Source organism: Sander vitreus, chromosome 7 (assembly GCF_031162955.1).
Source record: "Sander vitreus isolate 19-12246 chromosome 7, sanVit1, whole genome shotgun sequence".
NCBI classification, from domain to species: Eukaryota; Metazoa; Chordata; class Actinopteri; order Perciformes; family Percidae; genus Sander; species Sander vitreus.
The window spans coordinates 27,702,187-27,728,815 of NC_135861.1; the positions used below are offsets into that span (position 1 = coordinate 27,702,187).

The window sequence follows — 26,629 nt, forward strand, 5'->3', positions numbered from 1 at the left end:
CATGAGATAAATTGACAATAGGGGACCCCCCACAAGTCACTACACCCGTTCTATAATATTAGGAACTTTGTTACTTTGCTTGGTTAATTTTTAAATGGCTGTGTTATGTTTATTTATTTTGTAAATGTTATATGATTTGCTTGCTTTAAAAAAAATGCCACTGTCGAAAATTGTGCAGTAGGCTACATTGTCTTGTTTGATATTGTCCTGCAAATTCTAAAGCTTAATTTATGTGGGAGTTTGTTTCAGATATGTGGTCAAACAAACAACAATAAAGCACATTACCCTCAACAAAGTCTTGTGACATGGATTGCAAAAATGGGTTTTATTTCGAATGCGCCGCCCGGAAGTGTTGACGTTTTACTGTGTCGCTTGACACTGGTAAAAGAAACGTCGGAACTCGAAATGACCCACATGTATACAAGTTAGACAATAAACATTTCTTTGTAAACGAAGTGTTATTCATCGGAAACTGACCGACCTCCTGAATTAACTAGGTGTCATTCATCTACCTTCAAAAACAGGCTGAAAAAAATATGCCTGAAATAAAAGTAACACCACTGGGTGAGTAACGCTACAGTAGCTAGCTAGCATCTGCTACGCTAGTTCCGTCAACAATACATGTGTATAACTTTGCCGTTATCTATTCGCTAAATGTTTGGCTCTCTTTGGGTAGCACTACTTTGTGTATTTTCTGTTAAGGTGGTCAAAACCACCTTGTAAGTGTCACCCTTTATTGTCAGTAGCCATTGTTAGCTGGAGAAGCTAACTAAATGGTCTTAACTGGTGCATTTACTGTGTGTTTGTTTTTAAAGCGGTCTCTCAACTTTACTGTTCTCTCTCCAAGGTGCTGGACAGGACGTCGGCCGCAGCTGCATCCTCGTCTCTATTGGAGGCAAAAACATAATGCTTGACTGTGGGATGCACATGGGATACAATGACGATGTAAGTAAAGAAGCTTATTTTTCAAAAAGAAAAAAAAACAACTGTGTAAGATAACAGTGTGACACATAGCACACCTGTCCAAATATTCCCATAGAATTGAAGGGGAACAAAACCCAAAAGACCTAGCATATACCAAACAACATGTTACGCATAAAACTGAAGGAAGACACAGAATAACAACGTTAAAACTTATTTTCATCACTGCCACAAATCATAATAATGACAAAGACTGCTGTGTCCGAGCTGCCTTACATGAAAATTGTGGCATGCTGATTTAATCATAACAGACTCACACTATTACTCAATATGCAAGCTGTGCATTCACCCATCTCTCCTCTTTCTATTTTGTTGACTACAAAGTTGACACCTGCAGTTTCATCACCAGGTGGTTGCTGTAATACAGGGGTGTTGTTGGTCTGGCTAAGCAATGCCATTACTTTGAAATTACATCTAAAGATTACGATTGGTTGGACAAAACAAGGCATTCAAAGATATTTCACAATTGTATGACTTTTTAAAGACTACTCTTCCCTACTTTTTAACTGCATCCCTATTGACTAGCTAAGTCCATGCAACAGTCTTGTTTTGAATGCATTGCCCTCAACATCTGCTTTTAAAACATATTGTAAGTTTCATATGTTTTGGACCCCTTGTGAAGAAGATCACTGACAGTATAATCCCGAATGAATGCAAGTCTGTATTGTCATTGCAGAGACGTTTCCCAGACTTTTCCTATATAACCCAGAACGGGCGTCTGACAGAGTTTCTGGACTGTGTGATCATCAGGTTTGTTGTCCTATAATACTCACAGCATATAATAAATAAAACAATCCAGTGTTTTTTGTTTATTTTTACATAGTTACCTGTTCATTTCTCAGCCATTTCCACCTGGACCACTGCGGCGCTCTGCCCTTCATGAGTGAGATGGTGGGCTACGACGGACCCATCTACATGACCCATCCCACAAAGGCAATCTGTCCCATTTTGCTGGAGGACTTCCGGAAGATCACTGTCGACAAAAAGGGAGAAACCAACTTCTTCACCTCGCAGATGATCAAAGACTGCATGAAGAAAGTGGTGCCTCTGAACCTCCACCAAACTGTCCAGGTGCAGTGCTCAGATCATTTTTGATGCTATCCATCTATTAATCATTTCTGCACCAGCTGCTCATCTCTTTTGATGGCATATCAAGCTGTTTCTGTTGTGCTGCTGGCAGGTGGATGACGAGCTGGAGATCAAGGCGTACTATGCAGGCCATGTCCTGGGAGCTGCCATGGTGCAGATCAAAGTGGGTTCAGAGTCTGTGGTCTACACGGTGAGTGTAAACAAGTCTGCACTGTATCACAGTCAGTGAATTTGATGGCCAAGGTCTCAGAATATTGTCTTTTCTTTTTTTTAGGGAGACTATAACATGACACCAGACAGGCATTTAGGGTAAGTGGCCTTTGCTTGATGTACTCATTATATGCTAGAGTATATGTCTACACACTGCGCAGTCCCCTCATCTTCGTGTTTGTATATTTGCAGTGCTGCATGGATCGATAAGTGCCGTCCAGACATTCTCATCTCAGAGTCTACATATGCCACCACCATCCGTGACTCGAAGAGATGCAGAGAGAGGGACTTTTTGAAGAAAGTGCACGAAAGCATAGAAAGAGGAGGAAAGGTAAGCTTTAGAGTTAGTGGAATTCTGTATTTTGGTGGTGTAGGTTTTTGTTTTCTGTCCTTTTTTATATTGCATCATGGAAAGAAAATTCCGATTTTACAAATTCAATGCGATTTTGGTTTTGTGTTCTTATCATCTTTTTAGGTTCTCATTCCCGTTTTCGCCCTCGGAAGAGCACAAGAGCTCTGTATCCTGTTGGAAACATTTTGGTAGGTTTGTTTGCTTCCATTTACTATTAAAAACCCCAGAAGCAAAATTCACATACGCTTTCTTATATTTTCTTAAACATTGGCATAGATTTGTGAATGTAAATACATCTCTGTCAAAACTAGAAATAAGAGAGCAAAGATGGTAGAGAAAGTGATGTGTGGAGATAACCATTGTTCCCTGGCTGACAGATAAAGGCCATTTCTGTGGTTCATAATTGTTGGTGTTCCAGTTATATAGAAGGTCCTGTCAATATGGAGTAATTGCACGTAATTACTAAACACAAATGTCCCAAGGTGACTGGAATAAAAAGAAAAAGGCAGCTCCCTCAGTTAGCTGTATTTATTTTATTAGGCTTGATAGAATAATGGTGGTATATGAACTTTTTCATATTAAGTGGCGGCTCACTGACAATCCAATTACCTCCTTCCCCCAACCAGGGAGAGAATGAACCTAAAAGCCCCAATCTACTTCTCCACTGGGCTGACGGAGAAAGCTAATCATTATTACAAGCTGTTCATAACATGGACCAACCAGAAGATTCGAAAAACCTTTGTACAGAGAAACATGTTTGAATTTAAGCACATCAAGGCCTTTGATCGCTCCTACGCCGATAACCCTGGACCTATGGTAAGTTTGTTTCTATGTAACTTTCTTTCAAAGTGTCCAAGTAGAGCTGGGCGATAGTGAGTTGCACTTGACTGACTTTGACCATTCTTCCACTGACGTTTTATGTCACTGAAACTAGAGCTGGGCAATATGAAGAAAAAAAACCCAATCAAAAATCACAATATTTTTGACCAAATACTTCAATGTCGATATTGCGATGATATTGTAGGGTTGACCATTGGTAGTCTGGAAATCCAGACCCAAATCCGAAAGATTAAGGGTCTGGCATTGAGTGATGAAAATGGCCCAAGTCGAGGGGCGGCACCAAGCGTGCATTTGAAAATCTCACTGCACGCAATTTGGATAACACTACGACCAATCACAACAATACACGGGGTGACGTATCCAGAGCCCCATACGCTTAGCTACCAGCGGAGCTAACTGGTAGATTAAACTGTTGTCATCTGTTTAGCTCACCTCTGGCCCGCCCATATCAGATACACCGATGTGATTGGTGCAGCTCGGCTACAAGGGCATAGTTAATGAGCATCATTACTCGATGCCAGAGTGACTCGCTGAGCAAATTCCAATTGTGCTCTCGCGAGAACTCTGGATTTCCAGGGCTGACTATTGGTGCTTTCACAGAATGTTTACACAATGAGAGTTTTGATAAATAATCACCAATAATGTGGATACATTGACTAACTGGGTAAAGGCAAATAAAAAAACAGCTAGTAAGTCTGGTAAGTTCAGGAAATGACATCACTGTACTGTACTAATGTAGCATTTGAAACCAGGAAAAAACCAGACCTTTGTGTCATATCACAATATCTAGCCTCAAATATCGATGTCGATATAATATCTAAATATTTCCCAGCCCTATGTACTAGGATTTAGTTTAGGATGAACATTCAGATGGCAATGAACTACAACAATATGTACACTTTCAGGTGGTGTTTGCAACACCAGGTATGCTGCATGCTGGTCAGTCTTTGCAGATCTTCAAGAAATGGGCTGGCAATGAGAAGAACATGGTGAGTCTCCTAAGAAAATAGAAAATGAAAGATGTTTTTTTTTTTTAAATAACAATACTTAATAAACAACTAATTCTGCCTCTTTTTTAGGTAATCATGCCTGGGTATTGTGTACAAGGAACAATCGGCCACAAGATCCTGAATGGGCAGAGGAAACTAGAGATGGAAGGGAGATCAACCGTAAGAGTTTTTAATTTACCCCTCATCTGTGTCAGTTATGACATCCTACTGAATTTAATGTTTTTTTTTCGTTCAGCTCTGCAGATAAAGTCACTTCCTCATGTTATCCCTCATTTCTCTCATCTTGCTTGTGACTTCGGTCTGCTAATGCAGAGGTGCCTAAAAAACTAGTTCAACATTTTGGAAAATACGCTTTTTTAGCTTTCTTGGCGGGATTTATATCATAAATGAGAAGATCAAAGAAGAAGATGCTTAGCTTAGCATAAAGACTGAAAGCAGGGGGAAAACAGCTATCCCGGCTCTGTCCAGTGGTAACAAAATCTGCCTACCTGCGCCTTTTAAAGTGAACTAACTAACATGGTTATATGTGGGTTTATTTATTGTGCAATAACTCTCTATAAAACCACAACAAGTCACCTTTGCACCTTTGTGTACAGATTAAACAAACAAGTTATAACATGCTAATTAGTGAGCTTTTGACAGAGCCAGGCTAGCTGTTTCCCCCTGCTTCCAGTCTTTATGCTAAGCTAAGCTAACCATCTCCTGGCTTTAGCTTCATATCTAATAAACCCGATTTTTAGAGTGATATCGATCTTCGCATCTAACTCTAAGCGAGAATAATAAGCAAAAATTGTGATCCATGTGAAACACAACACTGGCATAGCGATTGACTTACTGTTGCTGTGATTCCTACAGTTGGATGTGAAGCTACAGGTGGAGTACATGTCCTTCAGTGCCCATGCAGATGCTAAGGGCATCATGCAGCTCATCCGCATGGCGGAGCCTCGCAACATGCTGCTGGTGCACGGCGAAGCAGTGAAAATGGAGTTCCTCAAGGGCAAGATTGAACAGGAGTTCAGTAAGTGTATTCCCAGCCACATCAATCATGTTCAGGCTCATTAAAAGGCAGCGTTGTAATGTAACAAATACTTCACTACTGTACTTAAGTAGAATTTTCACATATCTGTACTTTACGTCGTTATTTATATTTCTGGAAAGTTTTACTTTTACTCCACTTCATTTCCTAAATAAAATGTATACTTTTACTCCACTACATTTCCCCTAAGCATTTTAGTTACTCGTTACTACAAGATAAAATCAGAAGAAATTTGTTACACTAGAAAAAAGCAGGTTCGGCAAATCATTGCTCCTATATTGCCAAGATACTGCACCCTCCGTTCCAGTTGGTGCCCTAATGCCTGTTGCCAAGCAGCAAAAAAACAACAACCATTGGCCAAAACTAAAATAGAAGAGGAGGAAGCATAATGACAGTGATAGTGTCATGGACGCACCTGTTGCAGGCTCTGCCGCCATGGTAACGGATGATGACCACCGTGGTGATGAAGATAACATTACACACCTTAGGCCATAATGTTCATAATCAAAGTTGTTTTTTTTGTTTTGTTTTTTTTTACATTTACTTTTACTTCTAATACTTATGTCCATTTAATATCAGAAAATTACTTTTGATACTTAAGTACAGTAAATATCAGATACTTTAAGACTTTTACTCAAGTAATATTCCAAAAGGAGACTTTTAACTTCTACCAAAGTCATTTTCTGGTAAGATACTTGTACTTTTACTCAAGTATTGCTTCCAAGTACTTTATACAAGACTGTTAAAAGGTAAATATGTGCATGCTCACAGCAGGCGGAGAAGGCATTGTCAGTCCTGTAATTGTTGTTTTGACACGGCAGGCATAGATTGCCACATGCCAGCCAACGGAGAGACAGCGACTGTGACGACAAACCCCAGCGTGCCTGTGGATATCTCACTCAACCTGCTCAAGAGGGAGATGGCTCTCGGAGGTTTGTTGTTTAGGAATTGGTTTGTTTGATTCACAGCCGAAGGAGTAATAAAGTGACACCTACGCCCTATTCGCACAGGACCACTATTACCTGGGGATTTGTAATAATTGCGGAGGTCGTCTGTGATCTTAATACCGTGCAAATCTGCCATGTCTGTAATTTGTCAAGTAAAAATTCCAGCGCAAATGACCTACCATATTTCGCCAAACACAGAGGCTGTGTGATAATATACTGTACAGACGTTGCTTATCCCGTGCGAATGCGGCGCACTAAACAGACTTGGGGATGGGTCATTTCTAAATCACATGAGGTCCCCTGGTAATACTAATCCAGTATGAATAGGGATATAGTTTGTATTCGGTAACAATGGTTTTACAGTAGGTACTGTACAGGGGAGGGGGGGCCTACGCAGTTTCAGTTTCAGAATTCTGCTTGTTGCTGACATTTTGATTTAAAGTGTTTTTTCAGCGTGGTTTAGACATTTAGTAATTTTGTCCCATGCCACCTAAATATCATGACCTGAATGAAGTGTCATAATGATAAATGTCATGAATGTGAGATGATGGGAGTCTAAAATCAGAGAAAGTGAGTAGCTCTGTGTATCGGGACAGTACAACAATGGTAATACCCATACTCCTTATCGGCTTTTTGTCAAGTTATCAAGCATCTCAAGACTTGACAGAAGATCCTGTTCCTATTATTATTATTATTATTATTATTATTATTATTATTATTACAGTCTTTTCAGTCTTGCATACCATTTCTGTGTCAGTTGGGTGCAGGCATAGTTATAAAGTCGGTGTCTGTCTGGGCAATTATCACAAATTAGCCAACACCTCACGCCTCAATTTTAGATATAATATCAGTTGACTAATGTTGGTTATATCCAGCAAAGATGTTTTAAATTCTACAATATTTGAAACATTTAAAGTGTATTACTAACCTCTTCAATCCGCCGTTGTTTAAATGTTACTACTACTGCCAGTGCTGACAATGTGTAGTACAGAAGGTTGCCAGATCAGGTCCGCTGAACCGTTATCCGTTAACCGTGGAGTTATATAACTGGTATAGAAAATTCAGCAGTCGTACCCGAATCTAGGCCTATATTTTGATAGGATTATTTACTTGTTTATTTATTCATTTATGTTTGTAACCATTCTTGTGTTGAAGGGCCGCTTCCTGATCCCAAAAAACCTCGCACTATGCATGGAACCCTGATCATGAAAGAAAACGTAAGTTCACGCACAGTGCAGTACTAAGTCAGTCGCTCTCGGACTTTAAAAAAATACTTTTGTGACCTTTTACGTCGAATCGCCTGCAGTCTAGTGACATTTGCCCGGTTACCGCGGTCGACGGATGACGCCGTAACTCCTGGTTGTCTTTCCCCGAGCACAGAGTCTGAAGCTGGTGTCGTCGGAGCAGGCCCTGAAGGAGCTGGGCCTCAACGAACATCAGTTACGCTTCACCTGCCGCGTGCAGCTCCAGGACCCACACAGCGACCCCGACACACTCAACAGAATCTACACGCACCTCAAGAGGTGAGGGGAGCGCTGCAGGAAGAGCAGGGTCACTGGACCTTCTGCGTCTACTTACTAATCTGCATTATTTAGCAATTCACCTACACAACCCACTTTCTTTGTCTCCCCCTTGTTAACCACATCACAGTTTTTCTACTGTCTTTTTAAGTACTAAAAAATAGTATTTTCTCCCCGGGTCTGGTGTCTAGTTTCTTTTTAATTATTGTACTATATTTGTGATATACTTTAGGATACACCGTGTGTGTCATTTCTGTTTTCGGAGAATTACTATTTTGCATCTTATTTCCTTAATTCCTTGGTGCATGTGCTGCGAAAGATGTTTAACCCCACGTATCCTGTTTCTGTTACATGTTTAATTTCCGCTGCATTTGTAACATGTAACATGTTTTTTTTTTTTGCATTTCTTTGCTTCAGCGTGTTAAAAGGTTACACCATCCAGCACCTCCCCGACGGCACAGTCATGGTGGAGTCTATCGTCATCAAAGTCTCCTCCTCCACTGAAGACACCAGCAGCAAGGTCCTGCTGCTTTCCTGGAGTTATCAGGTAAAACATTTCAATTTTTTTAAATGCCTTGCGCATCACAGCTGTTTTGAGAGCAGTTCAGTTCAGGTCTTTATTGATCCACAAGAGGAATTACTTTTGCCAGCATGGCGGCATGAAATAAGAACACAATGAAACTATTAAACAGTCCCACAGAGGTCAGCTATAAGGCTATTAAAATATATATGATAAAATAATAATGTCTGGTTTTGACACCCTCTTTGCGGTTTTTTTTAAAGTGGTAAAAGGCAGATTTTGAATAAAAAATCGGTAATGGACGCTGTGTTTATGTATTATGTGTCTGAGGGATAACATAGAGAGGTTAAACAAAAAGTGGCCTTGATTTAAGAAACAGACCTCGATCAAAAAAAGTGGGACTTGAATTTTCTCCTGTGGTACTGCACACAATATACAATTTGTTGACTGTTCTGGAGACCAACTCTCCTATGTGTACAGACCTCCTTTGTGCCCTGCAGTCAAGTGTTTTTTTTGTCTTGCGTCAGACAACAAAAAAAATCTATTTTTTTGTCTGGATGTGGCACACTTGGTCCCTTTTCTATGATTAAAACCATGCCCAAGCTATTTCCTTGTCTCATATCCTTTTTCGCCACAGCACGTGAGTACATTTGGTTTGTGTGAAATCCAGTTTCAAGCGCACCGCGAAGGTGATGGCAGTCATACAATCTTAACATGCCCTCACAGTCCTCGGGGGGGGGGTACTTTCTATCAGCCAAAGCAAGTGAAAACACTTGTGTGGGCGGACAGTTTGAGAGTAGGGGCTTTGGTAAGATTAAGGTGAAAGTAGAAGGTGGGGAAACCTGCCTGTTGAACTTCAGGCGCTGCGCAATGGAAGGAGAGCGGTTTCTGTGGCTTCACGTGCTCTGTGGAAAGCACAAAGTGCAAGAAAATTAAAGACGATGATGTGTTTTTCTGCTTCTTTTTTGTATCTTTTCTATCTTTAATCTTCTCAAAACAGTGGCTTAGACATTCGATTGGTAGTTAATTCCCTGCTTTTTGATGGTGTATGTTAGATTGTCAGGTCCTTGTGTCGGAGATATAATCAGGTACTCGATAGGAACTTAAGTAATCAATTGTGGTAACAGTTTTGATGATGAATATGTTACTCTTCTTAAAGTAATTTCATATAATACATAAGCTTTTTTTATGGCTGTAACAAATAGGAGGGTGTTGGCTTTTTGTGGCAGGAAAAGTACTGGTCTGCACTAGACTGATTAATCCCATCTGTGCTTCTCCTGTTATACAGTAACGGGACAAAAAGTCTGCCACAAAACCTCCTTTTTATTTTTATTTTTACTTGTTACACTCACCTCAAATTAAACTTGAATAACTAATATCTCGAGGATTTTTATCGCAGATATTAAGTCAATAAAAACCACAAATCATGAAATTCTGGGTAGATTTTTTTTATTTTTATTGTAAATCTGAAACAATTAATAGATTATATAGAAAAGAAATTGACAGAAAATTCATTGGCAACTATTTTGATCATCAAAGGATTCAAAGGTATATTTGTCACATATGCAAGTAAAAAGTGTAGTTAAAAAAAACTGCAAAAACTGTAAGGATTAGTAAAAAGAAATGAAGGGTGAAAAATAATTGAATCATTTTTTTTGTAGCAACGTTTATTGTTTTAGCTACTTAAATGTGATCTGCTTTTCTGTCTAGAGAAAATTATGAAATTGTAATCTCAATACCTTGCGTTTGGACTGTTGGTCAGGAAAAGCACAAAATTCTATTCATTTTTCTTCTTACTTTTCATTAAAGGTGCCGTAGGTAGGATTGTGAAGATCCAGGATTTAGCCAAACACGTTAACATCGACAACTTCTCAGTCCCTCCCCCCTTTCCGCTAAAGCCCAAAACGGTCTCTTAAGCCCCTCCCCCCACAAGGGAGAATGAATGTGTGTGCATGAGCAGTGATTGACACGCAGTTAGACACCCCTGCCTTCATGTAGTTCTACTGGAACATAGGGTCAGTTTCAGCAAATATGACAGAAAGTTAGTTTTATAAGTCTTACGTACTGCACCTTTAATATTTAAGAAAGTGTTCTTTAAAGTGAAGCACCCACTCTGACATATGCAAAAAAGGAGGGGTCGCAAGTAACTATAATATGCATACACAGATTATACATTTACAGGTAGTACTGAATATTGCTTTAACTCAGTCCTCTGCAATTCCTTTATGTACTGATACCAAATTTCGCGGTATCAGTGTTATGTTGTTAACACGTGTTAAAGTGTAATATATAATACTTTGTCTTTGACTCTGTTGTGGTTTTCTTTGTCAGGACGAGGACCTGGGCAGCTTCCTTTCAACTCTGCTGAAAAAGGGGCTTCCATCTGGACTCTGCTGAAAAATCTTTTGTTCCAAAACTACGAACATTTGAAGGACAATTCCCACTAAAAAAGAATGTCACTCCTTTGAGGCTAAACACCATCTCAGTGCAGAGGATTTCACATTCTTACTGTATACTTTAGCCCAACATTAAGGCTGAATTTCTCCCTTCTTACTGTTGGGATAGTGATCCTTATTCAGGCTGCTGCCCTGACTTGCCTGTTCTCTTTCTGTGATATTGCAGACTCTTTCATGGACTCATTTATAGACTGAACTGCACAAGATTAAGCGAAAATAAGATCCTCAAATTCAGTCTCTTTTTTTTTGATGTACAAAGCCAATTCGAATAAACACTTTTGTAGAAAAGTCTAATTTTTTCAATAGTGACGTTACATTAACAATGAAGCATGTAAAGCGATCTAATTACAGTATGCATGTGCTGTTACCCTTCAGCTCACTGCAATGGTATAAACACCCGTCCTCCTCCCAACTCTTCTGCACAGCCATGTCATCTTTAACTGCTTCCATTTGCAGTGGCTGGTGGTGACGTAGTAAAGCACGGGGTCCAGGCATGTGTTGAGGATGACGAGCGCCATGGTGATGCGCCTGGCGTTGTGGATGGCGTTGACAAAGGAGCAGCTCTGGATGACCTCCATGCGTCGGAGGAGGTGCAGCAGGTACACCACGTGATTGGGCAGGAAGCAGACCAGCGTTATAGCCAGGATGGTGTAAATGACCCTCACGGCTTTTTGGGCTGTTTTAGTCCGTATCATGGAAATGCGCCGCGCAGCCAGCGGGTAACACACCAGGATGATCACGGAGGGCAGCAGGGAGCCAGCGGTCAGGCACAGCCCGCTGTACGCCACCAAGCGTGAGCTCCACTCTTTCTGGGTGAAATTCTCAAAGCAGCTGTGGCTTCCCGATTCGTCTTTGTTGGTTTCCAGAGGTCCCATGAGGACAAAGATCAGCATAGCTACTAAAACTATACACCAGAGCACCACACTCACAACCAGAGAGCACCGGGGGCTCCGTATACTCAGATAAGTGTGAGGGTGCACAGTGGCCATGTAGCGATCCACACAGATACAAGTCATGAAACAGATGCTCGTGTAGATGTTGGCGAAGAACAGAATCCCGGTGATGCGGCAGGCGGCGTCCCCAAACACCCAGTTGTTCCCGTGGAGGTGGTAGTGGATCTTAAAGGGCAGAGTGCAGAGGATGACAATGTCTGCCAGAGCCAGATTGCTGATGTAAACACTGAAGCCTGTGCGGGGATTGCACCTGAAGGTGAAGACGAAGAAGGCCGCCAGATTTCCTGGTAGACCTACAACCAATGCTAAGCTGTAGACCACCGGGAACAAGTAGTACTGGTACTCTGCCGAAGGCGTACTGCAGTTGCCATCTGTCGCGTTCATCTTTGCAGATTGAGTGTTTAGTCACATTAAAGTGAGTCAGTGTAGGTTGATTCTCACAAACGCCACTGCATCTGTAGCAACACAAACAAGTTTCCATTCAGTTTTTCCGCACTGTTTCCTAATACTACCTTCGTAAACAAACGTTTTAGTCATTCTTTTATTCTGCTTTTAGTTTTAACAAATGTGTTTGGTTCCAGAAGCTGACTACATTATTCTGTATTGTTCAGGTTTCTGAAGAAACCAAAGGTTTACACATGACACACAACACATTTACTCACACATTTAATTACTACTTTACATTGTTCTATAAAGATGGTGAAGTGAAACAGAAAAGGCAGGAAAACATTGACCACATAAAATACCAACAAAGTTACACTTACAGTTGCATTCATGAGACAAATATGGTTTACTAGAGGAATGGTTTAAACCTGACACTAAATCAGTTGTACGATGTTTAAGGTTTTTCGCCATGTTTTCAGCAATTTACAACTTTTCTAAAAAATGTAAAATATTAACACAAACTACACCTCAACTTTATATAGTTCAAATAAAACAAGACCCATTTAAGAAAGGAACACTTACCAAGTTGTTTAGGGACTCCTGAGTTTGATGTCCTGTTGAAAACACATGCGATAAAAGTTTGGTAGCTGCACTTTATATGAGCAGCTCCTCTCAGAATACAGCGTGCATGCTGCTCTTTGCTAAGGCGTCTTAATTTCCTGTTTCAGTGTACTGTAGGTATGAAGTTGGGTAGGAAACCATAGCATGACACTAGACTGCAGTCTATTTTTATTACCCGCCCGCTGCCGTATATAGAGATATGTGACGAGCATGAGAATCTTCCCTATATTTCTGGCAGGCTGCATGAGTGTATTTATAATTTACATAGTTTGATATAATCACACAAAATGCACGTGAAACGTGCTTTACAACCTCTTCTATTAGGCCTTAAAGGTTACCAAGTTTTGAAGTCATGCAGCACTAAATAGAAAGATAGATTGATTTTGAGGTTTCTGTAATGTGATGTAATGAAGATATACTGTAAATCACGAAAGTCGTAACCCATGTTGTACCGTTAATATAAGCAGGTTAATATGGCCATATTTTGGGGGTAAACATGAACTGCCGGGCGCCTGTTAACTCCTCTTTCTCATTCTCTGCGCACTGTGGACAGTATTGACTTGCTGCTTGCATGGCCTCAGGTTTACGGGTATGGTCATTTAAAAATGGACTGTGTGCACCACAGTATCAGCTGAAATATATAGGTCTTAAAACTAGATTATGAGACATGGACCCGCCTCAAGATCAGACAATAATAGTGGTTGAAGAAGTACTCCGATCTTTTACGTAAGCGTACTTGAGTGTAGAAATACTAAAACGTATATAAAAGTCCCGTATAAAGTAAAAGTGCAAAGGTATTCGCATCAAAATAAACTTAAAGTTTCAAAAGTAAAAGTACTTATTATGCAGAATGGCCTATTTTAGAATAATGTATGTTGTTGGATTAAAATGAGTGATGCATTAATGTGTACAATCACTTTAATGTTTGCTGCTGGTAAACGTGGGACTACTTTTAATCACTTTATATACAGCTGGGTAGCTTGTGAATTTAACCCCAGGGATCAATAAAGTCTTATCCTAACCTAGAATGATACATGATTATTTACATTTTGTATTAATAATGTGAAGTAATCTGCAAAATAATTAAAGTTATCAAATAAATAGCAGTGTATAAAGTAGCAGAAAATTGATTTAGAAAAATTGTAATGTACTAACATTCCACTACTGGGTAATAAAGCAGGACCTTATTATATCAGTTGATATTATCATTTAGTAGCAGGCTACATATGCCCAAATATTAACCACTTTATCAAATTCACCCCCAGTTAAACTTGGAGCTATTGCCCACTTTCACTGGTTGGTAATGTAGCTTTGGTAGTTTGTAGTAACATTTTAGTGACTCCCTTTAAAAATTCAGCCTTGAAATTGTCTTTTTGAAATCATGACTCATTGCATTTAAGTTACTGTTACAATTGTGATTTTGCGGCTTTTATTTTGAAAGAACGGGACCGGATGTTTTTTGTGTAGCGCGGAACATGAAATGTGAGATGAAATGTGCTAGCAGTTAGCTATTTGAATGGGGATAATAACTATTTCATTTGTTATATTTCCTGAACACAAAATGACACAGTGTATGAACATATTGACCTTATTCTCAGAAAAGTCTTCACTACACTACACTCCTAATTAAAGGATTACCTGTTAAAATTCTCGTTCTGGCTAAGAGGCAGGCGTTTCCCAGCATGCCCTGGGTCCGCCTGGGTCTTGCAGTCGGTGAAAAGCAACTGCACTGCCTGCGTCTCAAACCTGCGGCCGCCTTGATCTCGTGAGGTTATCGTTGCCCACGTGTGCATGACGTCAACATGCATTGCTAATAAGCCATCACCTCCCGTTAGCATTCCATTGACTGCCATTCATTTTGGCGTCACTTTGACAGCGAATAACTTTACATCTGAAGCGTTTAAATACTTTATTTGTCCATTGTTTATTTCTAAGGAAACACAACAATGTATAAAAGGCTCCATTACCTTGTACCTCACGTTATGGCCCTATAGCAGCAGTTTTTGTAAAAATAGGCTAACGATTGTGTCATAACCACGCAACTTTTTGTCGCACGGTAGAGAAATTACCGTATAGTCAGGGGAAGCTTGCACAGGCAGTTTAGACTAATGTTAACTAGCATTTTAGTTAGCAATAATTAGCCTGTGCCTATGTTATCTCCTTACATATACCTACGCTCTCCGTCTCTGCAAGATTGGGAATGATTGAGATTTCTCTTGGCACAGCTACCAGAAGACTTCCAACTTCCAGACAGGTTGCTCACGTCACATCTACGTCGTCATGCTCAGTTTGAGGCTGCGCAGTAACGCTCAGCCATCACCGGAAAAGTGCTTCTAATTGACTTCACTGGTCTCCGTTGAAGTCTAACGGTGTCGATGTGTCCATTCATTTTACTGTCTATGGGATCAAGTCGGACACAAATCTAACCGGCATGCATTGGGCGGCGATTGCCGGTGATCGATTCTGCGCAGACCTGGCTCATCTCGAACGAGCCTAATCTCCTGAACTCCAAACTGAATGTCAGAATGGGAAAGAAAGGTGATCTAAGCAACTTTGAGCCTGGCATGGTTGTTGGTGCCAGACGGGTTGGTCTGAGTATTTCACAGTCTGCTCAGTTACTGGGATTTTCACGCACAACCATTTTTAGGGTTTACAAAGAATGGACTGAAAAAGGAAAAATGTCCAGTATGCGGGAGTCCTGTGGGCGAAAATGCCTTGTTGATGCTGGAGGTCAGAGGAGAATGGGCCGACTGATTCCAGCTGATAGAAGATCAACTTTGACTCAAATAACCACTCGTTACAACCGAGGTATGCAGCATCTGCATCTGCAGCATCTGTGAAGCCACAACACGCGCAACCTTAAGGCGGATGGGCTATACCAGCAGGAGACCCCACCAGGTACTCATCTCCACTAAAAATAGGAAAATGAGGCTACAATTTGCACGAGCTCACCAAAATTGGACAGTAGAAGACTGGAAAAATGTTGCCTGGTCTGATGTGTCTCGATTTCTGTTGAGACTTTCAGATGGTATAAGTCAGAATTTGGCGTAAACAGAATGAGAACATGGATCCGTCATGTCTTGTTACCATTGGGCAGGCTGCTGCTGGTGGTGGTGTTATGCCATTACACCACCACCACCAACCAAGCATTCTTTAGAAATGTTTGCCCATATTGATAGGATAGCATCCTCCACACCAGGATGCTATCCTATCAATATGGGCAAACATTTCTAAAGAATGCTTCCAGCACCTTGTTGAATCAATGCCACAAAGAATGAAGGCAGTTCTGACGGCGAAAGGAGGTCAAAACACGGTATTAGTATGGTGTCAAACCCGTAATTTTTACTACTAGCTACTCTTGAACTCGTACCAGATCGTTGTACTCCCGTTACTCACTGCGGTCACGCCATCTGTGCTTCGGAGAAGCGCGGTCACGCCATCTACGCTTAAAAACATATTGCGCGTCTACACGAGGTTGCGTGGTAGGCTCAAGGCGTATGCGCTTGGTGTCGGCAGACTTTAAAAAAAATATTCATAATAAAATAAATAAAATAAAATTGTTTTCTGCAAACTCCACCAGATTCTTGTTCTACATCTCACTGACTACCACTGTGGTGATTTTCATGTTGTTCTACTGTTTTATTATTTAATAATTGCCTGCCAAAGTCCTATATTGGAGGTGCCATAACAAGACTTTGGTCCATAGTTTCAGACAATGACTGACATATTTGAGTACAGTGCATCACTTAATACACTCATACTGAAAATCAAACACTGTTACTGTATCATTTTATAGCAGAAGTATGGGACTTTGCTTCCAAAAATCTCCAAAATTATACAGTACAATTGTTTGATTTTCCGTATGAGTGTATTAAGTGATGCATTGTACTCAACTATGTCAATCATTGCCTGAAACTATGGACCAAAGTCTTTTTATGGCACCTCAAGTTTAATATTTTTAGTCATTTTACAGCAGCTGAATGGCACTTTGCTTCCAAAAATCTCCAAAATGATACAGTAACAGTGTTTGATTTTCAGTATGAGTGTATTAAGTGATGCACTGTACTCAAATATGTCAGTCATTGCCTGAAACTATGGACCAAAGTCTTATTATGGCACCTCCAATATAGGACTTTGGCAGGCAATTATTAAATAATAAAACGGTAGAACAACATGAAAATCACCACAGTGGTAGTTTGTGAGATGAAGAACAATAATCTGGTGGAGTTTGCAGAAAACAATTTGATTTTATTTATTTTATTATGAATATCTTTTAAAAGTCTGCCGACACCAATCGCATACACCTTGAGCATACCACGCAACCTCGTGTAGACGCGCAATATATTTTTAAGCGTAGATGGCGTGACCGCGCTTCTCCGAAGCACAGATGGCGTGACCGCAGTCAGTACTCCCAGTTACAGTTTTTGACGTCACAACAATGGCGACCCCTGTTGACGCTGTACAGACGCCGGTGATTAACAGTGAGAAATAGAAATAAATAGACATATATAGGCAACGTAAAGTAATTCCGCACATTGTAATCAAAACTATACACATACGATTGTGTACTACTACAGGTTATGTTTATTAAATGAAGCCCAAAATATGCCGCCGACTAGAAATCGCTAGTATCAGCTAGCGGCTAGCTAACGCTAGCTAGAAGGGTTTGTCTTGACCAATGACTTTGCCTGGAACGCTACCAAGTCGTGAGTCGTGACTTGAAGTCGTAACTTACGGGCTAAAAAATGGTGTCTGGAACCAGCAGCATTAGCTAATGTCAATATCTGCGGTTAGGTAGCCAATGTTACAGGTCACAGGAAACTCCGACACCCAACCCAAAGTCGAGTCATATGTAGATTTTATTTTTGTCACAAAGGCCGTTAAATCGTATATAAAGAGACACTTTCTTGTCCAATGCTATTTAAAATATGAATAAGTCCACCGTGTTGAACACAGCAGGTGGAGAGGGTGCAGATAAATGTTTTATCTGTCTGAGCCCCTTTGAAAAGCAAGCAGTGGCCTCTCTGGAGAACTGCCAGCATGTCTTTTGCCTTGAATGTATTCTGCAATGGTCCCAGGTAAATATACTCTTCACATGTTCCCAGTGTAGCAAATAATAGGTCATGTCTTAACCACATTTATTTGTACTTTTATCAGAATAATATTCAATTCTGCCAATACGGTGTAACAAACCTGCTTCTGCGATGTCAGATATGTGCAAGATATCATATATATATATATATACACACACACACACAGTGTAATAGTGAAGCCTATATTTACATCAATATCTCGAGACAAGTTTATATGTTAACATTTTTTCAATTCTGCCACTTTATTCTTTATTAAACATTGTGAACAGACAGGCATTCAACAGGTCATGGGCATCAATTAAAGTTTCAAGTGTGTGTAAAATAAAAAAGTAAATTCAATATAAAATATAAGATGTACATAAACAATGACATCAATATGTCAACATAACTTACTCAGGGGCTACAGAAAATAATTGTTTATATAGCCTATAACAGTGTGCGTTATTTTTATTTTTTTTGTCATAAAGGTTGTATCAATGTGCAAATTGAATTCAACCAGAAAAAATTGGGATGGACATAGAGAATCTTGCTTCATGTAGGCTATGTGTGATCTACAAACTACAACTACAAGTATAAGGTCGTTTAAAGATAGTTAATGCAGCAAAATATTTTAAAATCAACCTGAACAATAGAGCTAAATCATAAACTTAAGTCGATAGACAGAAAACTTTTCATCAGTAACTATTTAGGTCAGCTATTATCACGTTACGTCATTTTTTTTTCAAGCAAACATTCCCAAACATTCCCCGCTTCTCAAACATGAAGATTTGCTGCTTTTCTCTGTTTATCATTGTACATGAAATATATTTGGGTTTTGGACTGTTGATGGGACAACAAGTAATTTAAAGATGTCACCTTGGGCTCTGGGTTTTTGTAGTCCAGATAAAAATAATGATTGGAGCCCTACATGAGAAGCATGAGCCTCCAATATTACAATACCTCACTTTTTCTTTTCTGTATACAGAATGTGAAATAATAGGTAAAACACTATTATGTCTAAGCTAAGCTCCATAACCATCAAGGGACATATTTCTGTTGCTGAAATTGAAACATTTTGTTGCTCCGTCTTGAATCTCAGACAGCCAACACCTGCCCAGTGGATCGGAGCAGTTTTGCTTTCATCCACCAGAGATGGTGTCCTGGAGGGGACATTCAAAAGAAGGTAATTTTTATTTTTATTTTATTTTTTTCTGCAGTGTCCTGAAGGAATCCAAGTATTTGGGAATGTATGGAAATATGTGGGCAGTGTTTGGGGGCTGAACTGTTTGTGGTGCTGCTGCAGATCAAAGTGAGGACGAAGAAAAAGGAGGAGGATGATGATGATGATGATGAAGAGGAGGGGAGCAATGCTGTTATCTGTGAGGAATGTGGACGCAGCGACCGCAGGCACCGGCTGCTAGTGTGCATCCGCTGTGATTCAGGGTAAGGCAGTGCTGGAGCATTTTACAGTTTTATTCAGCAGCATTTTGTTCTTAAATGTTCAGTACCGGGCACCTGGGTAGCTCACCTGGCAGAGCGTGGGCCCCATGTACAGAGGCTCAGTCCTCGCCGCTGCGGCTGCAGGTTCAATTCCGACCTGCGGCCCTTTGCTGCATGTCGTTCGCCCTCTCTCTCCCCCTTCATGTCTAAGCTGTCCTATCGCATAAAGGCAAAAAATGCACTGAATGGTACTGAATAATGGTCAGTACCAGTGTTTATTTTAGTCATTGCAGTATCATTATATTGAGTACAATAGTGAGTTGCACTTGACTGACTTTGACACATTCTTCTACTGACGTTTTATATCACTGAAACCAGAGCTCGGCCATGTGGAGAAAATCAAATGTGACGATATTTTTGTCCAAATACTGTACCTCATTATCGATATTGCAGCGATATTGTAGGGTTGACATTTAGTGCTTTAACAAAATATTTACACCAAGATATTTGTGATAAATAATCATCAATCGTGTATTTAATAACTTAGTGGCTAAAGGCAAATAATAGAACAGCTAGAACAGTCTGGTAAGGTCAGAACATGACATCACTTTACTGTAATGCAGCCTTTAAAACCAGGAAAAGACAAAACTTATGCCATATTACGATATCCAAAATCTAAGACAATATCTAGTCTCATATCACAATATCGATATAATATCGATATCTTGCCCAGCCCTACTGAAACACCTACAAGCCCTGTTGGAGCTGCTGGAAATACATGTTAAAGGTACCTAATCACAGAACTGTGATTTGACTTATTGCTTCTAGGTATCATATGGAGTGCTTGACACCATCTTTAAACACAGGCCCTGACGGTGACTGGATGTGTCCTGAGTGTGCGGTCAGTGCTCAGCATACAGGTAAAGAGAACCTGTCACCTAAAATACACATTATCCTCATGCTACTATTTTTCACAATAATTTATTGTTGAAATTGTAGCTTCTTCCTTCTTTAAAGAACCAGACTGGTGTTTTTGCATATCCAAGCCCATTTAATACAAATTACTGCCAACCAGTTTCCAAAGCAATTGTAGTACCTGATGAATGTGTCTTTCCTGTCTACCAGGTAGCCATTGGTTTTAGTATTTTAAACAACAAACACAACTGGGCTTAAATACACGGTTGTGTTTGTTGTTTATAATACTCATAATAATGGTCCGGAGTTCTCTGTAAATAAACAGTAATGCTATGGCAAGAGCAGAGTGCAGGATTTCTTCCCCCTTGTTCCAAGTTGATAGATTATTACAGGAAATATAGTTTTTCATTTTGTGAAATTGTCCCCGTACAGACCCATCCGTGGTGGAGGGGGAGATCAGTGATGGAGAATTAACAGACCTCCTAGCTGAAGCAGATGAAACTACGTCTACCAGCGGTCGCCTTCGGCCCTCCACCATAAATCGTCCCAGCAGCTCCCGCGAACGACAACACAGCCAGAGGATCCAGAGCAGGGCCAGCAGCAATCCTCATCCTGGCCCCCAAACCTCCTGGGTCAGTTCAACATTACACAGATATGCAGTAGTATAGATACAGTATCATAGATACACTATCATGTGACAGCATAAGGTGAAAATGAAGAGGTCCCCACTCTCTATATGATATAACTTGTCTGCGGAGGCTCCATGCAGAGCTTTCGCCGTAGCCTACGTAAGTGGCCTGAAGTTTATTCTTCTGCGTTGGTGTGCGCGTTGATTTCATTAAGGGAATAGCAGGGCTGACGTGTGGGAAATTTGTGGTAGAGCGAGTGAGAGAGTGACGGGATGAGCTTCGGAGCGAGTAGCGACTCTAGAGGCATAGTGGGAGTAGTCTTGCTTTGCCAGACCTTCCTCCACCGCGCCGCTGCGGAGGAGGGTCTGGCTAGTCCACACAACATTCCGGGATGGGAGAAAAACTTGCTCTGGTTTATTGGCATTTGTTTAAACCAATCACAATGGACTTGGGCGGTGTTAAGCACCGGGAAAAGCCGCCGCGGTGCCGCTGCAAAATAGCCTCGGGAAGGAACTTGTGTTGGTGGAACGTGAGTATGTTCAGAAGTTGTTTTAGTCGTGCAACAGAAAACTCCGATTGGACAGATAGTCTAGCTAGCTGTCTGGATTTACCCTGCAGAGACCTGAGGAGCAGTTAACCATAGTCCTCAGAAATCCACCGGAGTTGGTTACATTTTTCAAGAGGAGCACGTCAGGCTACAGCGTAGGGTCCGTGTCTCCACGTACCTATGTTCGTAGCCACTGCGTAGATTTAACGCAAAAGCATAAATCATTTCAAAGGTGTGCATTTCAGGTGACAAGATGTGTACATACACAATATTAGAGTTTAGTACAGTGTGTCTCTAAAATCAAACAGTTAAGGCCCAACCATATGACTGAAACATCAACATATTTCACATTATTGCCAGTAAGATTGTATTTAACAGTAGTGAAAAACCCAGAAAGTCATTTAACAACACCTGAAGTTGTTCTAAAAGTATTTCTCAGCCCTCAGAGACTCTTCTAACCATCTGGATGAAGGAATAATCTTTTAGCTGCATGGAAAAAAAAAAAAAAAAGAGAGAGATTTTTGACCAGTTACTCAAGTTGCGACTTTATTTACGATCCAGGTCTGCAGGAATTACAGATCTGCTAGCTCGTTTTGTATTACACAAGAAAAATATGAACACACTGTTAATTTTAAATGAATAGAAAGTAACATCGATATAAACAAATATTACTGATAATAAAACATTTTAATTATACAAATAGTGCCAGGACATGCCATCTTTGGCTACCATCTCAGTTTGGATTAGGAAACGCAGTCAACAACTGGCGAAACGGGATAAAAATCTTTTTTATCGTGCAGCACATGCTTAAAAGAGTCTTTGAGGATTCTGGAAATACCTTTCAGAACAGCAATACGAGCTTTTGAACTACTTTTAAGAAATGACCGGGAATCTTTTTTTCAGAAAAACGGATGCTTAGCTCTGTTACTGAAAACAGCAACCAATGAATTCACCTAGGTTTCTTCATTTAGATCAACTCTTAGGATTACCTCAAAATTGAACTAAATATTCCGTAAATCAACTAAGATCAGTGAAATACAGTAAGTCAAATTCATAATTTGTATTTAGAACATAGACACCTGAGCCGTGAGAAAAACAAATTGGATAGTATGGGAGGTATGTGAACCCTCTTATCAAGAAGATGTGTGAAATACTGAAAACCCAAAACATAAAAAAAAAATGCATGCCTTTTTACTTTCCCCATGCTTATCATTCATTTAGGTAACCTCAAGTATGCCACTAACTTCTTCAAGTAAAGGGCAACGGAAAATTCGGTTTAATTACTTTTACAGACTGTGTGCAAGACAAACCTGTTACTGAACGGGCCCCGCTATGGCATTTAACCACATTTTCTGCAGTTAGCAGTGATGCACACCTTTCCACCAGATCAGCCGACCGTCTGCGGACACCTGCATCGTCTCTCACTGCCGGTGTCTGCGGTTAGTGTCTGAAACTTCTCGGCCCTCTTGGGTTCATCTGTGTAGGTAACAGCTGCTGCTCCTGCATGTATAGACACTGGTTAGTTGTGACGTACAGTATGACATACCTGAGGCCCGGCTTCACTAACCCTAACAACCGCGGTCCGGCATAAGCTGTGTCACGACGGTGGTTATCAGCTAGTTCAGTCAACCCAGGGTGCGTTCACATTAAGAGGTGGTGTTTGGACATGGTGACCAATCGCAAACATCTACCCGAGCCGCATGTTTTACATAAGAACAAACTATAATTCTACATAAATATATTAATAATATAAATAATTTTTAGCAGCAGTTCACCCAGTAACATAAATTTAAAAGACAAGAAATAAATAGTAAAACAACAAATTAGAAAGAAATATACACATAAAAGTATGTAAAAAGACATATACACACTAAAAGTACTAGTTAATGCACATGGAGTTAAGGGCTCCTTTGCTTGTGAAACGTTGAAGACCCCTGCCATAAATGATCTGTTTTTTGTTCTTGTTTCTCAGCGTGTGCCTAAGTACCTGTTAGGGGCATCAACGCCTGCAGTCACAACAGATGAAGTAGCTGCACTACATCCCAGTGACACCAGCGGCGCTTCAGTCAGTAAGTTATCAACTGTCAGTTCACTTCCCTGTAGCTTCAAGAGTCTGAGGATGATTTCATTAAACATGATCTGTTTTTGTGTCGTTGTTTTTATTTCACAGCGTTAAAGAGGAGAAAAAGAAAGAAGCGTGCAACTTGAGCTCCTGAAGCTTCTGACATCAACAAGAGTAGACGTTGGAAGTTGGTGTGTATCGTCGCTGTGTGACGAAGGTGCTCCTGTCTAAAGATGACCACATGGTGGCAGCATTGTGTTAGCAGTTGGGGGTTGAGTTCCAGCCATAAACATTATGCCGAGGCACCTTCTGCTGTTGATATTTATATTTATTTATTTTTTTTTTTTTTTACAGTGCTATTTTTGTTACCCTTTGAAAAAAATGACTGTTAAATGTTAAATATTTTTGTTAAAAAGATAAGGCTGGCATTATTCTATACTTTACTTACTGTCAATGAATCCCATGAAAAGACCAAAACCAACAAAGTCCATTCCTTCTAAAGACATAACTTTTCCCAGAAAAAAAAGGTTTAAAAAAAAATTTCATTTTTAAAAATCGCTGTAATTTGTCGTAAAAACTCAACCAGGCGCAAAAAGTGCATTTATTTGGGATTATTTTGAGTGTTGGATTAATACACGTTGGGTGCTATAGTAAGTATTTACGGCACCAGGATGGTGAATGTGGGATTGACCCAAACTAAACTGCAGTGTGGGTGTAAATATGTCACCCAGTGCAACATTGTGGCTTACCACCAACCACTATGCCTATTATACAACCTGCTGTACCTCTTCAGCCATAGCCACTCACTTTTTCATTGACCTTTTTATTATTAGATTGGTTTTATTGTCCAATTAAATGTAAACCTAATTAACTGCTTTGTAAAATGAGTTCAAAGTAAGCCTCCTCCAATCTGCAAAACACACAATCATGTGCTGGGAGAACTTTCATTGTTTTTCCAAATCAGAAGTGGAACGCAAGCATTTACATCAGCATCTCTTTTTAAATACTAAATGTGAAACAAGACTAGTCTACAGCCGCGCTAGCAGCTCTGTGAGGCTGTACTCAGGCCCAGCCATAGGCGCGGGAAGTGGTGGCGAAGCTTTAAAACTGCGATGACAATAAAATGATAGCTTATAAATATCTCTGGTTGTTGTTTCAGTTCCACAACATTTTGTGTCATGTTTGGGGAGTGTGGGATGAAGAGAGGGATAATTTTAGTAATTTTAAAACAACAAGCATTCCACTCAGTCAAAGAACTTGCTGGCTTTGTATCAGCTCTACATCGACAAACAAGAGGGCTCTTCACCGAGGTGGAAAAGCTGATCCACTTGTGCCCATAGGCGCCGATACCGTGGGTGCTCCGGAGCTCGAGCACCCACAGAAAATACTGAGCACCCACAAAGCTTTATTATCGAGTTAATAGGCGTGTGTGTTAGTGTCGCCGCTGTCCATTTCCTAAGGTTCTGAAATGCAAACATTTTTTGACAACTTTTTTGCGCCCGTGAGCACCCATGGAGGAAAACCTAAATCGGCGCCTATGCTTGTGCCTCTGTTTACCAGTGTCTACTGCTGGCTCCGAAAGGTCTTTCTCAGCTCTTCACCGCCTGAACACCTGGCTCCGTAGCACTATCACTCAGAGTAGACTTTCACACATGGCACTGCTTCACGTCCACAAAGACATTTTTCGATGGTCTTGATATTCAGGGTCTCATGACAGAGTTTATCAGCCGAACTCCAGAGCGTAAATCTACGTTTGGTGTACCAAAATCATCTTAAGGTAGAGACACGGTGTCTTACAACTCTGCGTCTTTTTCCTGCCGCCGTGCAGGCCCAGATGGTAGCCTATATTCAGCCTAGTATGATTGTGATTTATATATGCCTATTATAAAGAAACGAATAGTCTGTAACTTTTTAGAATTTGTCACATACTGTCGGAAAATGGTTTCGCATAGTCTGTTACTTTGACACTCTAGCCTTTTTTTGGCTGTTATACGGTTTATGAACACTTAATGGTTGTTTTAAAATAAACATACATCCTTGTTTTAACAGACATTTTGATTATGCACGTATTGCTAATAATATATCATTTACATTGGTTGCACTATATAAATAACATTTTAGTTTTAGTATGCACGCATTCACACAGATTTAGATGCAGTAGGCCCTATGTTGGGATATAGTTTGTACACCGTCAGCCCAGCTGTACTTCATGGAGGGAGGGGACGAGTGAGTGGTCTACAGAATACAGAGCCTGTGTAACATAGTATCTTTAGACTCTATATGGACCTATAATGGACACATTAAAACCACAATGGTCCAACTCTTGTGGCGATCCAACCAGTAGATGTGGAGATATTTCACAGATAAGTGAAACCTTTGACCTGCTGGTGGCGCTGAAATAAAAGTCAGAGAACCACCATTGTCAGTAAGATGTATCCTCTGGGGAACATGAATGTCTGTACAAAGTTTCATAGCAATCCATCAGGTAGTTGTGGAGATATTTCAGTCTGGACCAATGTGGACTGACCAATGTTCCGACGACAACAGAAAGTAAATGATAAATGATATGTATCTTTTGTCTAAATCTAAAGTACCCTTTAAAATCAGTGTTCATAGTTACTTTGGTACAGGTAGCATGGTGAGGGTGGACATGGACGGTAGTTAGACCGCGGCCAAAAGAACTATGTCTTCTCTGTTCGTCTGCAGGATTTCCTCATCCCGCCTCCCTCAGTAGCACTGAGCCATCGCCTAGCAACACCAACCTCAGTCTCATTTCTCAGGATTTCGTCCAGCCGCACCCGAGAGAAAAGGCTGCCTCAGTTCAGACATTCTCAGATCTGTTGTTTCTAGTCATCAGAACTAGTTTGTGAGAGATGCAAGAAAGAAGCTACCAAAATAGCTCCATGCTATGTGTGTGTGTGTGTGTGTGTGTGTGTGTGTGTGTGTTTTGTTATCAGCATATGTTGTGATTCAGTGGGCGGGTACTTAACAAGCCTGCAGCTCATCTTGCCCTACTTTTCCCACTCAAAACAATGTCCACAGAAA

At 40.4% G+C, this 26,629-nt stretch overlaps 3 protein-coding genes across 3 annotated transcripts; 2 read left to right on the plus strand and 1 right to left on the minus strand.

The window, feature by feature from the left end:
• The first annotated feature begins 369 nt into the window (after window positions 1-369).
• On the plus strand, window positions 370-11,255 carry ints11 (integrator complex subunit 11). Its single transcript, XM_078255771.1, has 17 exons — window positions 370-564; window positions 848-945; window positions 1,658-1,731; window positions 1,824-2,052; window positions 2,162-2,260; window positions 2,345-2,379; window positions 2,473-2,611; window positions 2,756-2,820; window positions 3,259-3,448; window positions 4,378-4,461; window positions 4,552-4,641; window positions 5,338-5,500; window positions 6,340-6,450; window positions 7,621-7,682; window positions 7,846-7,988; window positions 8,403-8,532; window positions 10,837-11,255. Exons 1-17 carry the CDS (start codon window positions 537-539, stop codon window positions 10,900-10,902), a joined length of 1,806 nt encoding a protein of 601 aa, XP_078111897.1. The 5' UTR covers window positions 370-536; the 3' UTR covers window positions 10,903-11,255.
• LOC144521278 (lysophosphatidic acid receptor 6) lies at window positions 10,922-12,441 on the minus strand. The gene has a single exon (XM_078255773.1). The coding sequence runs from the start codon at window positions 12,296-12,298 to the stop codon at window positions 11,333-11,335; it is 966 nt and encodes a 321-aa protein (XP_078111899.1). The 5' UTR covers window positions 12,299-12,441; the 3' UTR covers window positions 10,922-11,332.
• Window positions 12,442-17,337: 4,896 nt separating this feature from the next.
• Window positions 17,338-24,724, plus strand: LOC144521279 (PHD and RING finger domain-containing protein 1-like). The gene is made up of 7 exons (XM_078255774.1): window positions 17,338-17,997; window positions 19,091-19,174; window positions 19,295-19,434; window positions 20,260-20,351; window positions 20,779-20,978; window positions 23,495-23,591; window positions 23,693-24,724. The coding sequence occupies exons 1-7, from the start codon at window positions 17,848-17,850 to the stop codon at window positions 23,728-23,730; spliced, it is 801 nt and encodes a 266-aa protein (XP_078111900.1). The 5' UTR covers window positions 17,338-17,847; the 3' UTR covers window positions 23,731-24,724.
• The last annotated feature ends 1,905 nt before the right edge of the window (window positions 24,725-26,629 follow it).

Coding starts and splice junctions, on each gene's coding strand:
- ints11 (XM_078255771.1), top strand. CDS start 537: ATGCCTGAAATAAAAGTAACACCACTGG. Junction 565..847: donor AATAAAAGTAACACCACTGG/GTGAGTAACGCT, acceptor TCTCTCTCCAAG/GTGCTGGACAGGACGTCGGC. Junction 1,732..1,823: donor CTGGACTGTGTGATCATCAG/GTTTGTTGTCCT, acceptor TTCATTTCTCAG/CCATTTCCACCTGGACCACT.
- LOC144521279 (XM_078255774.1), top strand. CDS start 17,848: ATGAATAAGTCCACCGTGTTGAACACAGCAGGTGGAGAGGGTGCAGAT. Junction 19,435..20,259: donor TGCATCCGCTGTGATTCAGG/GTAAGGCAGTGC, acceptor TATTGCTTCTAG/GTATCATATGGAGTGCTTGA. Junction 20,352..20,778: donor GGTCAGTGCTCAGCATACAG/GTAAAGAGAACC, acceptor GTCCCCGTACAG/ACCCATCCGTGGTGGAGGGG.
- LOC144521278 (XM_078255773.1), bottom strand. CDS start 12,298: ATGAACGCGACAGATGGCAACTGCAGTACGCCTTCGGCAGAGTACCAG.